This window comes from Octopus sinensis, linkage group LG1, assembly GCF_006345805.1.
Source record: "Octopus sinensis linkage group LG1, ASM634580v1, whole genome shotgun sequence".
NCBI lineage: Eukaryota > Metazoa > Mollusca > Cephalopoda > Octopoda > Octopodidae > Octopus > Octopus sinensis.
The window spans coordinates 32,760,901-32,775,399 of NC_042997.1; the positions used below are offsets into that span (position 1 = coordinate 32,760,901).

At 35.5% G+C, this 14,499-nt stretch overlaps 1 protein-coding gene across 1 annotated transcript in view; it reads right to left on the bottom strand.

The window, feature by feature from the left end:
• LOC115212689 (dynein beta chain, ciliary-like) overlaps positions 1 to 13,183 on the bottom strand; it is a 168,850-nt gene extending 155,667 nt beyond the window's left edge. The window contains exons 1-3 of the mRNA XM_029781368.2: positions 12,655 to 13,183; positions 3,727 to 3,885; positions 1,894 to 2,078 (exon numbers count right to left, since the gene is read on the bottom strand). Coding sequence (XP_029637228.1) covers positions 1,894 to 2,078; positions 3,727 to 3,885; positions 12,655 to 12,867 — 557 coding nt within the window. The 5' untranslated portion in view covers positions 12,868 to 13,183. The remainder of the gene's footprint in view (positions 1 to 1,893; positions 2,079 to 3,726; positions 3,886 to 12,654) is intronic.
• Positions 13,184 to 14,499: the final 1,316 nt, after the last annotated feature.

Genomic DNA, 14,499 nt, shown 5'->3' on the forward strand with positions numbered 1-14,499 from the left:
TATATAGGTTTGTTATAGAGTTTAGCAAAGGGAGATTTTATCGTTATATGTTTTTTAAGAGTTTTGGTTATCATGGTTTTTTTTAGGGAATTCGTAGTAATTTGTCTATTTTCGATGTTGGTTGTTTTATTATATTGTTTCATTCATAATTTTTGAGTGGTGTTCGTTTTGCCACGTGAATTTTATTTTTAATTCCATTTATTCCATTTCTCCATTCATTAATTTAGAGATGTTCGTTTCCAGAGCGGTTATACTTTTTATATATATGTTAAGTTCCTTGGTAAAGTAATTTTGTTTGGTGTATATGTTGAGGCTTATACGTACTTGTGGGTGTGTGTGAGTGGGGTGGGAGTTTGTATTTGTTATGGGTGTGTGGTTTACGAGTGGTTTTGTGTGTGAATGTATAGGTTAAAGGAATTGCTATATAAGTATGTTTTAGTGTTTAATAAGGGAGGTTTTATCATTTCTGTTTTGTGAGTTTTAGCTTATCATGGTAGTTTTATAAAAGAATCCATTCATAATTTTTGTGTTTATTTGTCTGTGTGGGGTTGAGTGGGTTTTTGGAGTATATGTTGAGGTTTATATGTATGTATTGGTATGTGTAAGTGGTGTGGGTATTTGTATATGTCGTGGGTGTGTGGTTTACGTGTGTGTATTTGTGTGTGAATGTTTAGGTTAGGGGGATTGCTATATAGGTTTGTTATAGAGTTTAGTAAAGGGAGATTTTATCATTATATGTTTTTATGAGTTTTGGTTATCATGGTAGGTTTGATAAGGAATTTGTAGTAATTTGTGTCTATTTGCGATGTCTGTTGTTTTATTGCATTGTTTCATTCATAATTTTTAAGTAGTGTTCGTTTTACCAAGTGAATATAATTTTTAATTCCATTTATTCTATTTCTCCGTTCATAGTTTTGAGTGATGTCCGTTTTCTAGAGCGTGAATGTGGGTTGTATGTGTGTGTGTGTGGGAATATGAATAAGTATTGTGTTGAAGTATTTAGCTATTTTATTTATTTATAGTTGCCTAGACATTTTTATGTGTATGTATAGGGATATATATATAGGTGTGTGATTTAGTGTATGTAGTTAGATATGGTTATATATAATTAGGTATATGCGTATGGGTGTATATATAGTTTATTATTATATTATTATTATTTTTTTTTTATTTTTTTTTTGTTTTGTTTTATATTTTATATTTTATATTTTATATTTTATATTTTATATTTAATTGTTGATAGGTTTTTTTTAGTTTATATATTGTTTATATATTGATTATATATGGATTATAGATAGGTTATATATGGATTATATACTTATATTTTTTCATTCATACTTTAATTATTTTAAAATTATTATTTTTATATTTTAAAATATTGATTTTTTAGATTGGAAGTCCACCTGAAGATTGTCGATCAAGACAAGAAACGATTGTAGTGGCGGTTTTTTTGACTATTTATTAAAATTTTATGTATTGATTAAGTTTTTCCTTGTTTGTTTTGCAAAATAGTGGTTTTGTCTCGAATAATATTTTATATATATATATATATATATATATATATATATATATATATATATATATGTATGTATATGTATATGTAATATGTATATGTATATATATATGTATATTATATATATATATATATATATATATATATATAGAGAGAGAGAGAGAGAGAGAGGGAGAGAGAGAGATAGACTGGCAGACTTGTAAGACTGCAGTTGGCCAAAACGCATTGTTCTATTTAGTTGCATTCCTTTATATTCTAAGTTCAAATTCTACTCCCATCATTTTATCTTTCATATTTCTGAGAACAAAATATGTGACATGCAGATAGAAAATAGCGTAAACGGAGATAAATAAAACATGCAGAAACTAGAGTTTACTCACTTAATATCAAGGTTGTCAATGTTTTCAATGCCAACAGGAAGTGGTAACAGTGTTTTGCCTTTTACCTGACCAATCACAACATCGACATTTCTCTTGAGGTTGTGTACCTGTCGAATGATGTCCTGTGAAACCACCCTTGGCCAATGCTCATGGTTCTTTTCATTTGTCAAAATTGGAACAAGTATCTGAAAGACAAACAATACAATATTCCTTTTTAAAAGGAAAAGCTTTTGGTTTGAAATCAGGTTGATATTATTTTCTTTCTTTCTTTTTTCTTTTACTTGTTTCAGTCATTTGACTGCGGCCATGCTGGAGCACCGCCTTTAGTCGAGCAAATCGACCCCGGGACTTATTCTTTGTAAGCCCAGTACTTATTCTATCGGTCTCTTTTTGCCGAACCGCTAAGTGACGGGGATGTAAACACACCAGCATCGGTTGTCAAGCAATGCTAGGGGGACAAACACAGACACACAAACATACACACATACATATATATATATATATATATATATATATATATATATATATATACATATATACGACAGGCTTCTTTCAGTTTTCCGTCTACCAATCCACTCACAAGGCATTGGTCAGCCCGAGGCTATAGTAGAAGACACTTGCCCAAGATGCCACGCAGTGGGACTGAACCCGGAACCATGTGGTTGGTTAGCAAGCTACTTACCACACAGCCACTCCTGTGCCTATTATTATTATTATCAACTTTCTTTTTTTTTTTTTATATCAAATCACCTTAAAGCACATTTGGTTTTATTATAAACCCGTTTTAAAGATTTTATATTTAACTTAAAATACTAGCTGCCACCAATGCAGCCAGAGTAGCAGTAACAGAAGCATTATTATTATTTATCATATAAGCATATATATTTGTTGTGACCCCCCTTCTATTTCTTTACTACCCACAAGGGGCTAAACACAGAGAGGACAAACAAGGACAGACAAACGGATTAAGTTGATAACATCGACCCCAGTGCGTAACTGGTACTTAATTTATCGACCCCGAAAGGATGAAAGGCAAAGTCGACCTTGGCGGAATTTGAACTCACAACGTAGCGGCAGAAGAAATACCGCTAAGCATTTCACCCGGCATGCTAACGTTTCTGCCAGCTAGTCGCCTTTTCTGGAGCAACGTGAAATGAAGTGTTTTGCTCAAGAACACAACGCATCACCCAGTCTCAAAAATTCAGTAAAAAGAAAAGAGGAAAAATAATCCAGAATCCTTGTCCGGTACCAGATCAGTCCCCAAATTTAATCAGTTTATGCCAGTCATGAGGCATCCCTGAAAGTTTCATCTGAATCCATCCAGCGGTTCTTGAGATATCTTGTCCACGGACAAACAAACAAACAAACATGACTAAAAACAATACCTCTGCCTTCGCTAAGGCAAAGGTAGTTATGATGGCAATGAGGTTGGAAATAAAGACTATGTAACTAGTAGGCAAGTTTGTCACTCACCAATGCACTATCCAATTGATATTCTATGACCTCCTGTTTCTTGTACCAAAACTATAATGGACTGTACTCCAAACATGTTCCACCTCAGCACAAATTCCCTCAATGCTCTATCCATTCTTATTCCAAATGTGTCTTAATGCCATCTTCCAAACCTAATGCTTTTTCCCAACACTGCATTGCAACCTTCTGTAATTCTCTCTACTTTCACTTTCTTTTTTCTCTCTCTCTCCCAACATAAAAACTACTAATAAATATTTTTCCATGCAAGAACAACATTTAATACAATGATTTTAATGAATTTCTTCTTTCTTCTTTATTTTCTCCCTTCTACTTAATAAAAATAGATAAAATGCTTCTAACCTCATCAACAAATACTGAGAGATGTTCAAGTGGAGAGTACGATAAGTCACCATAGAGCAGTGCAGTTCTTAGTGCTGCTTCTCTGGAGATTGGCTCCTTGTTTCTTCTAACAAAATAGCAGGACTTTCCATTGGGGGCCTCAGGCCAATTTTGCTGCATCTGCAATAAAATAATCATAAATAAATAGAGACATGCAGACAGTCAAACAAGTTGATAGAAAAAAGAAAAAGGCACTCAACACGCTTTATAGAGTTTATACTTATTTGTATAAATGGTTTGACTCAGAACTATATTACTTAATTTTTTACAAAAATTAAGAAAATACTCTAGAACATTCAAGTATTTGATTTTGAAAGAAATCATCACATTTTTGTGAATCCTTTAAGTCAAGCAATTTTGAGTCAAACACGTGTGAAACTCAGAGTAGACTTTCAGGTTTTGATATGATGAGCTTATCTATCCACTCTACCCAATGTACTAAGTTCTGTATTTGATAGTGTTTGCACTATATAAAATATATTTTAAGGTAGTCCTCCATCATTGCCACAGTCAAAATTACTGAACTAAACTAATTTTTGCAGTTTAACTGTTTTCAAACTTTCTGTAGCACCTGAGAATACATTTCATTTGTTCAAAGATGGGTTTAGTTCTGTTCGTTATTTCTAACAGGCTAAATCTAAAAAGAAATGGAAACTAAATGAGTTTTCAGTTGTTTAAGTATACACACACATTTTTTCAGGGACATCCTGTACACACACACACACAAACACACACACACACTAACACACACACACACATTGAATCTCTGATGAAGCTATAGGGTGATACACAAGCCCTCAATTATGAGTGCATTGCATTTTATAGCATTAACAGCCATAAGCTAATGAAGTTCATGACATAATTACTTCTCTTATCATTTATCTAACTTATTATTGCAATGTACTTGACTGATACTTTGTTCTGAACTCAATATGTATATTGAGTTCTAACACCAGGTTATTAGTATTGCTAAGCCAAAGCAAAATACGAATGTATGATATAATACTACCCAAAACCAAGAACCCTTTAATAAGTTTAATTCTAGAAAAATGAAGGGTAACTTAGTACAACAAGAACATAAGATATAAGAGATTCACAGACAACAGGCACTACAAACATACACTTCTATCCGCAGTTGCCTAATGCCATATCAGAGATTAGTCACTTGACCATGTCCAAAAAGAGAATTGCTTACTAAAAACACTAGACTGTATGTTTACTCAACATTTCTAATTACCTAAAATGTTGTTTTTCTTTATAGTAAGTACATATTTCAGGGAGATTATACTGCTATTTCTAGCAGAATGATTAATTACAAGGAAGTTCCACTACTGTCTCAGAAGAGTTGTCTTAGCACTAATGTAAATATCTAAGCTGGACTATATTAATCTCCTACCACCCCTTCTGCTTTCTTTTGGAATAACTATGTTACTATTGCCTCTGACAACAGATTTTTTGAAAACAAGTCAAGACATGCTTCCAAACTATAAATGGAGAGAAGAACCAAAGCTAGGGATAACTCTAGTGCTACAACACACACACACACACATACATGTGCATATACATATAGATAGACAGACAGACAGACATAGATAGATAGATAGATAGATAGATAGATAGATAGATAGATAGATAGATAGATAGATAGATAGATAGATAGATAGATAGATAGATAGATAGATAGATAGATAGATAGATACACATATAGATATATACACATGCCTGAATGTATACCCATATCTGTATGTATGTGATGACAAATTTGTTAATAAATGATTGTTAACTTCCTTATCTCCATTTTCTTTTAACTACACACACACACACACACACACACACACACACACACACACACACACACACACACACACACATGTAATATTTACACTTACAAACATACATTCACATATATAGAGAGTTGCTGAAAATTGCAGTGGACCCCAGGGTTGAATTCAGGGATCATGATGAGTGTCTGAGAGGTGACACAACCCCCAAATCTGGATTTTAGCAATTTTAGCAATATTAACACAGCTCAAAGAGCGAATTCCCTACAAGATACTTTCTATGGACAAAGGTTTTCGTCAATCAATGATAATCATTTTTAAGAAAAATAAAATAAAATATATTTGTTAATTTAACAGAAGAATTGGCATAAGTAAACAAAACGGGCTTTACACGCCTTCTTAAAACAAACTGAAACTAATTTTATCCTGCAAGTTCATTTTCACTTCTACAACAAGGTCAATCAGTCCCTCTTTTGTTATTAAACTTCTGAGGAAGTTCTTGATGAGGTTTGATATGTGGAAAAATCTCTTAGCAGATGTTACCAAAAATGGCAAAATGCAAAAATATTCACAGTACAACACATACATTCAGAGAAATATCATCTAACTTGTTTATTTTTATTGCATCTAAAAAATAGTTGATGTGGTGTTATATCTTCACAAAAATTAAAATGCTTGCATTGTCTTGAGGTGTTATACTTCTCTTTCGTGGATTCTGAGACATTGTCTGAGTATTTGCAAGAACAGTTAAATTATTCTTCTATCATTCTTCGATATTGCTACACAATGCAGAACAATCTACTAACTGTGTTTGCAAAATCAAACAGCTTAAACTAGCAATCACCAAATCAATGATGACAAAAAAGACATTCTGTTTTGAATTCACATAGAATTTCTTGGACATTCTTCTTTGATTTATTATCATTATCCTCAGTGGCAATAAGTCTTGCTCTTTCTTTTTGTTTAATTTTGAGCTTTCATGGGTAATGGACTCAAATTTGATTTCCATAGCAACTAGTTTTACTTCATTTAAAATCTGTGACCCTTTCTCATGTGGACCTTCAAGATCATCAAAGGGTAACTTCAGATTTTTAAGACTTCTATATCTACTGTACTGTCTTGCCTAGATGATGTGCCTAGGTAACAACAGCTATTAACTACTTCTAGTGAGTCATCTGGGCATTTAAGAGAATCTATTTCTAATGTGTTCATAGTACAAACTGCTACAATGCATCAATCACATATGAAGTTTACATTCTCTTTTAGTCTGCTTCTGACTCTAGTGTGTCTATAACTTGCATTAGGTATAGCATATGGAGCTTTTAACTACTCCTTTTCTGCATATCAAGCATGGCCATATCCCTGAAGATACTACAGCCATGTCTTTTACTTTTTACCAAAACTTTTCTTTGCTAAGTTTACCTGAAGATCTCGCAATTTTAGTTTTAGCTTCCAAGCCTGGAATTTCTAACCTAATTCCCCACAGATTCAGTTATGAGAACTAGATCATCAGGATATAGTTTTCATAGACATCCAGTCTAAATCTCCTCTGTGACAGCATGTAGGTCTATGATGGATAGGAAGGGACTGTGAACCAAATCTTCCTGAACTCAGCACCTTCATGGCTCTTTGTACATAACTTGTACAGCCCACATAAGTCATTCATTGACACTTAGTTTCCTCAGTGACCACCAGATTACTGACTGTGTTACTTTGTCAAATGCCTCCTCCAATCAATGAAAACCAGAAATAGTGGTTTATTCTTAGCCAACCATTCTCTTGCAGTTCCCTCATTAGGAAAATTGCATTAATAGTATCCTTTCTAGGCACAAAACCAAACTGCATTGCATCTAGGTCTAGTCTGTTAGGGATCAATTGTGTGATGACTCCTTCTGAGACCTTCATAACCTGAGCTAGTAGTTTGATTTCTCTATAGTTATATAATGACGCCATCTTGGAAATCTCCAGCATGCATGTGCAGGGTTGGAATCTTCTGGAAGGCCTGCCGGAAGTTCCCTCATGCGCATGCGCAGAAAACTAGCAGCAACGAAATTCTCTTGTATCTCTCTCTTTGACGCCAGCAGCTGAACAATACAGACGTGTCTCCAGCAGCTCTCTCGAGTTGCTACCTCGTGGCACATCCCCGCTATGCTTGAACGGGCAGGATTGACTCACGCCACTAGACTACTGCCGATAAGCTCCTAGGTTGCCGATTCACCCAGAGGAAAGAAATGTTTATATTGTGAATCAAAGAATAAGTATTTATACTATTGAAGTTAACGGAAAATCTTGACTCTTTCTTCGATTAATATTTAATGTAAAGGATGCGAGCAGCGCCCATCTAGTGCGGGAATCTCTCATCCTGTTACAGTTGCTTCACTCTAAGGCACCTCTTTTACCTTTGTATCACTTTACAATGATACTGCTATGCAAGGCATTGAGTGAAAAAAAAACCTTCCTTTATGTCTTGATTAATTATCTGGGTGGTAACCATATATTCAACCTCACCAGATATTTTGAGCATCTCCGCAATGATCCCCGATGAACCTAAAGCTTGCTTTATTCGTCATGTCTTTGATTGCTTTATTTACCACACTGCGGTCATCTTGAATTATTGATCCCTACTTAGGGCCAGCATGAGGTAGTCTCACTTTATCTCATGTATTCTTATTCAGTAGCCTCTCATAATAGCACTTCTATGCCACTTTCTTGTCTTCCATATCAATGATAAGTATGATTTCAACTTTCTGGATACACTTCTCATCAATAACATCCCAGTTCTTTCTCACACATTGTCTTGCAATTACAAACACTTCATGCTTCTCATCCTCACATTACAGATATATTTATTTCATATATGCATTTGAGTTTGTATGCATATGCATGTGAGTGCATGTGAGTGCATATGAAAGTTTCATCTTCAATAACTTTTTGAGTACCTTACACTGCTTTATACAACTGTTGCGTGTGTATAGCATTTCCTTACTCATTGCCTGCCAGAAAAAAGAAACCTCATATGTGCATTCATTCTGCACCTCTTAAGTTAATTCTCTTTGTATCTCTCTTTTGTTCTCTCTCTCTTCTCTGTTTCTACGATGTAAAGTATGACTAAAATCAACCAACCAATTCATATTGGCCATCGTATATATATATATAAAAATACAAAATGGGACAAGAACGCAAAACATTCAAATAGACGATACTAAAAACACGGACGGGTCAATCAAAGCCTCTAATCTTCAGTCAAGAACCGGATCATCCTCGCAATTTCGGCTGATTAATTATATATATATAATGTGACCGCGTGTGTACCGTTGGCGATTTTTTTCCCTCTGTCTTCCCTTCTGTGGATCTTTCCTTCTCCTATGTTTCCGACGAAGAGCTCCGCTCGAAACGTTAAACCCTCCTTCTTTCCTGAACGTCCAATAATACTATATTTGTTCCACATCCTCGTGTTGTTGTGGTTTTTTTGTGCTTTCATGTTTGGATTAACTATATATATATATATAAAGGGGGTCTTGTGTGTATATATATATATATATATATATATATACACACAAGACCCCCTTTGATCATAGGATGGCACCTAGAAAGTTACCCTCATAGGCACAAGTCTACTAAGGTTGTTTATGGAAGACCAGCAGTCACCCACGCATACCAGCCTACTCCATGCCACTGATGTTATCCAAGGGAAAGGCAAAGGCCGATACAGCTTGGCACCAGTGACATCACAGCTCATTTCTACAGCTGAGTGAACTGGATCAACATAAAAAATAAAGTGTCATGCTCAAGTATACAACACACAACCCGGTCAGGGTATCAAACTCACTACCTCATGAGGAGTGGAACATACAATTTCCTGTAAGTCAGATCTTTAATAGTCCCAGCAGACAAAATGGAAAAGGCGTTACCCTGAAGGATGGCAAGGGAGAGGCATTGGAACTGCCACTTTGACCTATGAAGCTAACACTTGCGGACAGCTATTTCTGTCTACCCCAATTGTGGTGAGCAGAGATATAGTCCAGGGGCTCAAGAATATCGGAGGTCTCCACTGCCACAAGCTCAACCACAAACCTGTCAGAGACCTTCCTAGTGGCAGTTTTTGTTTACTAATTGCTCTGATAATCTCAGTTAATTGAGGATTTCAGCCACTGTATCACATATGTAAGACTATCATATTTCGCTGAGTTATCATCATACTTATAAATGTTTAAAAGATTTTTTTTTCACTTATAAATGTTTAAAAGTTGTAATATAGCGAGGTGGTCATTTTTTTTTTCTTGCCAAATAAACACACACACTATATATTCATTCTTTACTTGGGATCTTTTCGGTTTGAACGGCAGTTTTTAACATAATTTCTAGGTAGCTAAAAAATTTTAAACTTCGTATACTGGTAGAACGTATTTATAAAACATCTTTTTCTCTTGGCTTTATTGAGGAAATTCTATAGTTTGTAAGATATTTGTTGTTTTTTTTTCTCCAATTTCTGCAATTTCAACCAATCACTGACGTCTATTGAGGTAAAAAAAACATTCTGTGCCGTATGAATATGTCCCTCGTTAAAGAAACAGATTGGGTTTATTTACATTTGTGAAGAAAAAAAGATACCCTCCCCCCACCCTAACCCTAAAACAGATTGAAATGCAATAGATCGATACTAGGGTCATAATTATGGGTGACAATTTCATATGACACCGCTAGAAAAAACTGCCTTTCAAACCTTTACTTGTTTATTATTGCTCTTATTTTATGTCCATTGTCTGGAAATCTTTTGTCATACACTTGTGACCTCTTCAGCGATTCTCCATCCCATGTATCTCCTTGTTTTTCCCATTTATTACTCCTTTTGGGGTTTTTTATGAGTTTTTTTTTAAAGTATTTGTTACTTCAACATCTTTGAAGAAATTTTGTATCTTCTATAGTTGTTAAAGCAGTTAAGCCTACGTCAGATATTCAAGAAATGATCCTCCTTGGAATTTTTATTCTATTTCTTCTTTCAAACATTTACATTATCCAGTGTGGGTCATTTTGGTTTGGCTGCCAGTATTTCAAAAATTACAGTTTATCGAAAATTTTAAAATTTGGTACATTGATATAGTAAGATTCTAGCTCTGCAATGCGTTCCCCATTTCTCCCAGTTTTACAGTGTGCATCCCTTTTTCTGGCCCCACAATGAGCGCCCTCTTTTGCCAGCTCTATGGATATGCGCTCCTTCTAACCCTACAATATGCGTCCCCTTTTTCACAGCCCTATAATGTGCGCCCCATTTTCTTAGCCTTACAATGTGTTCTTCCTTTTTCAAGCTTATATTTGTGCGCTCCCTTCCCTCACTTCATATTATGTAACAGGTCATACCACACGACCCTCTCGTCGCTGCCCCATTTGAATACCGGTCTCTATCCCCTCTATTACGTCCGCTCACGTTCAATTTAAGATGTTTAGAAATTTGTATGGCGCCCCCAGATTTAAGCGGCTAAAGCGATTGCTTAGTTTGTCTAGCGCGTAACGTCGTCCCTAATGCTGGTGTATATCATTTGAAGGAAATTTAGCATTCTGAGGTTGAATGGTTTCATGGAGCCTGTTAGTTGTGAAAAGTTAAGGGAAAGAGTAAAAAGTAGAACCGCTACCAAATGAAATGGGAAACTTAACTGAAATGCAACAATATGCAGATTATTACTAAGAGTTTGGTATTCTGTGTTAACTTGGAGAGCGGGTAAGACGACTGAAGAGAAATAAAACATCAGATTTGATTATTTATTGCCGATACACAGTTGCATGCTCTCCTGCCCAATTCAGATCCAGTTAAAATCAACCGCTTTTTCCCCTCTTTCCGAGTCCATAAAAGATTTACTTTCTATTTTAAACCACAGTATTTGAAAACTATGTAAGTAAATGGATCCTATAGTATGGAATAAGCAATCATCTCTTGTCTTCTTATCGATTTGCTAAAATATGTTCGTTCATTAAGGATATAATTACCAAAAGAAAATAAAAAGTATTAATAAAAATTATTCAAAAAGGCGTAACACTCTCAATTGCTCTATACAACAGGGATACTGGTAATTATTTCTAAATATTTTTATTGCAACAACCCAAAACACTCACTGCAGTCTCACGGGTATCACCTAACATTTCGAATAGTTACGCGATCTTAACGTTCAGAGTTCAAAACCCGACATAGTCAATCAGACATTTCGTTTCTCTATGGTCAAGTAAATGAAATGAGCATCAGTTAAATTCTAAAACTTAATACTCGACTGTACTTTTTCTCCAAAATTAGTAACATGGAAGCACTCCGTCGGTTACGACGATGAGGGTTCCGGTTGATCCGATCAACGGAACAGCCTGCTCGTGAAATTAACGTGTAAGTGGCTGAGCATTCCACAGACACGTGTACCCTTAACGTAGTTCTTGGGGATATTCAGCTTGACACAGAGAGTGACAAGGCCGGCCCTTTGAAATACAGGTACAACAGAAACAGGAAGTAAGAGTGAGAGAAAGTTGTGGTGAAAGAGTACAGCAGGAATCACCACCATCCCTGCCGGAGCCTCATGGAGCTTTAGGTGTTTTCGCTCAATAAACACTCAGAACGCCCGGTCTGGGAATCGAAACCGCGATCCTACGACCGCGAGTCCGCTGCCCTAAATTTATTCATTATAAAGTAACAAGAAGACTAAGAAATTCCTTGTTCATTCCAGAAATGCTTATGCGTTAATTAACATTAGTTTTCAATTTTCGATTATATAAATAAATACCAGTAGGACATATTAATAATAATAATAATAATTGTGTACAGTGCTCAGGTGCACTACAACTCATCTAAAGTGTATATATAATCAGGTGTAGTTTCGACGGATTTCGGGAAGCATGAGGGCCTTAAAGGATGCAGTGTCATGGCAGTCAACAACTGATGCAGGCAGTTTATTCCACGCTTCAGCAACCCTGAGCGTGAAAAAATGTTTCCGAAAGTCATGGGAGCTGTGCTGTTTTCTGACTTTGTAGGCATTATTATAAGCGTTAGCTGACTACCCTCTCTCGCATTTATAATACAAAATAATGAAAGGTTGGTTTTGTACCAATTCAGCAAAATTTATGATTTATTTACCTGCAGGGCTCCGGCACTATTCAATATAAATATCAACGTAGACAGTTCAGTTTTTTCAAAGAATTCATTCATCATAATTTTATTCTCTTCAATGCCATACATCTTTGACCATTTTTCTCCTTTTAGGCCGAAAGTCTTCAACACGTAATCCGCAACAAAAAAGACTCTTGGGTCTGTAAGGTCTGTTAATTCGCTGGCTCCAGTCGTAATCATCTTGATTTTCTTTTTTCGTTTTTACTTATAAATGTTTATAAATTGTGGGACCTTGGCTTTCGTTTTTTTTTTTTTTTTTTTTTTTTTCTTTTATAACATATCTTTTTTCCTTTAATTAATTACCCATTTGAGTTGAGTCTGTAAAAAATATTTGAATGCATTTCCTCCTCCTGAAAGAACTCATAACGATAAACTACGAAAAAAAAACATTTTTAAAAAGTGACAAAAATAAAAAGGAGAGATTTCGAAAATTAATTTCCAACTCCCTTCGTAAATGTTCCTTCTAACCAGTGCGTCATTAATTTGTGCTTTGATTCGAAGCTTATTATTCTAGCAACAGTTGTTATAACAAGCTCTAATGACGCTTAGCGTTGCTAACCAACAAACTTTGCAGAAACACAGACTGGCTGACTGACTACTAGCGAACTGTCCGGAATTTCCCCTCTTTTATACGCATGTCGTACGGGATAGGATTATCAATCAGTGTAGCGCTGTTTCTAATAAACAATCAGAAAAAGAAAACTTTATGTAGACAAATGTATTTTATTAATTTATTAATTTTCTTTTTTATCTCTAGTTTTTATCTCTAGGCGCAGGAGCGGCTGTGTGGTAAGTAGCTGGCTTACCAACCACATGGTTCCGGGTTCAGTCCTACTGCGTGGCATCTTGGGCAAGTGTCTTCTGCTATAGCCCCGGGCCGACCAAAGCCTTGTGAGTGGATTTGGTGGACGGAAACTAAAAGAAGCCTGTCGTATATATGTATATATATGTATGTGTTTGTGTGTCTGTGTTTGTACCCCTAGCATTGCTTGACAACCGATGCTGGTGTGTTTACGTCCCCGTCACTTAGCGGTTCGGCAAAAGTGACCGATAGAATAAGTACTGGGCTTACAAAGAATAAGTTGCTCGACTAAAGGCGGTGCTCCAGCATGGCCGCAGTCAAATGACTGAAACATGTAAAAGAGTATATATATATATATAGAGAGAGAGAGAGAGAGAGTGAGAGAGATTCATATATTATATATATACATATATTGTATGCTTACATCAATCTATATATACATATATATTTACACACACACATATATACACACACACACATATATATATGTATATATACATTCACGTTAGATTACTTTATAATTGTAATGTATGCTGTTTGAAACGTATTTATATAAAATTTCATTGAAAAAAACCCCATTTCCCTAAATGTTACAAAGGAAAAACTCGGATCTTGTGAATTTTCCGAAGTCCTCTCCCCACCCTCTTGGAAAAGATTTTTCCCTACAAATTTCTTTATAATCATAATGTATGCTTTTCGTTTCCTAGTCAAGTTGTAAAACATTAACCCAAATCCCAAACTGAAGAAAACAAACTTGAGCGAAGAAAGGAAAAAAAAAAAGGAAGAAAGAAGAAAAAAGCACCAATCCAACACTGAGTGCATCGATTGGTCGCACACCACAAGGGTCAACGGAATCTCCTGAAGCAAGCCAACACGCTCGCGACATTGGCGAAGGCGAGGCTAAGGCGTTGGAAGAGCCACGCAACCCTCATGGGCATCACCCCACTCCTTGGTCAGGCGAGCCACTAACGATAACAAGAAATGTCAGTCGCTTCATCAAATGCTGAAAT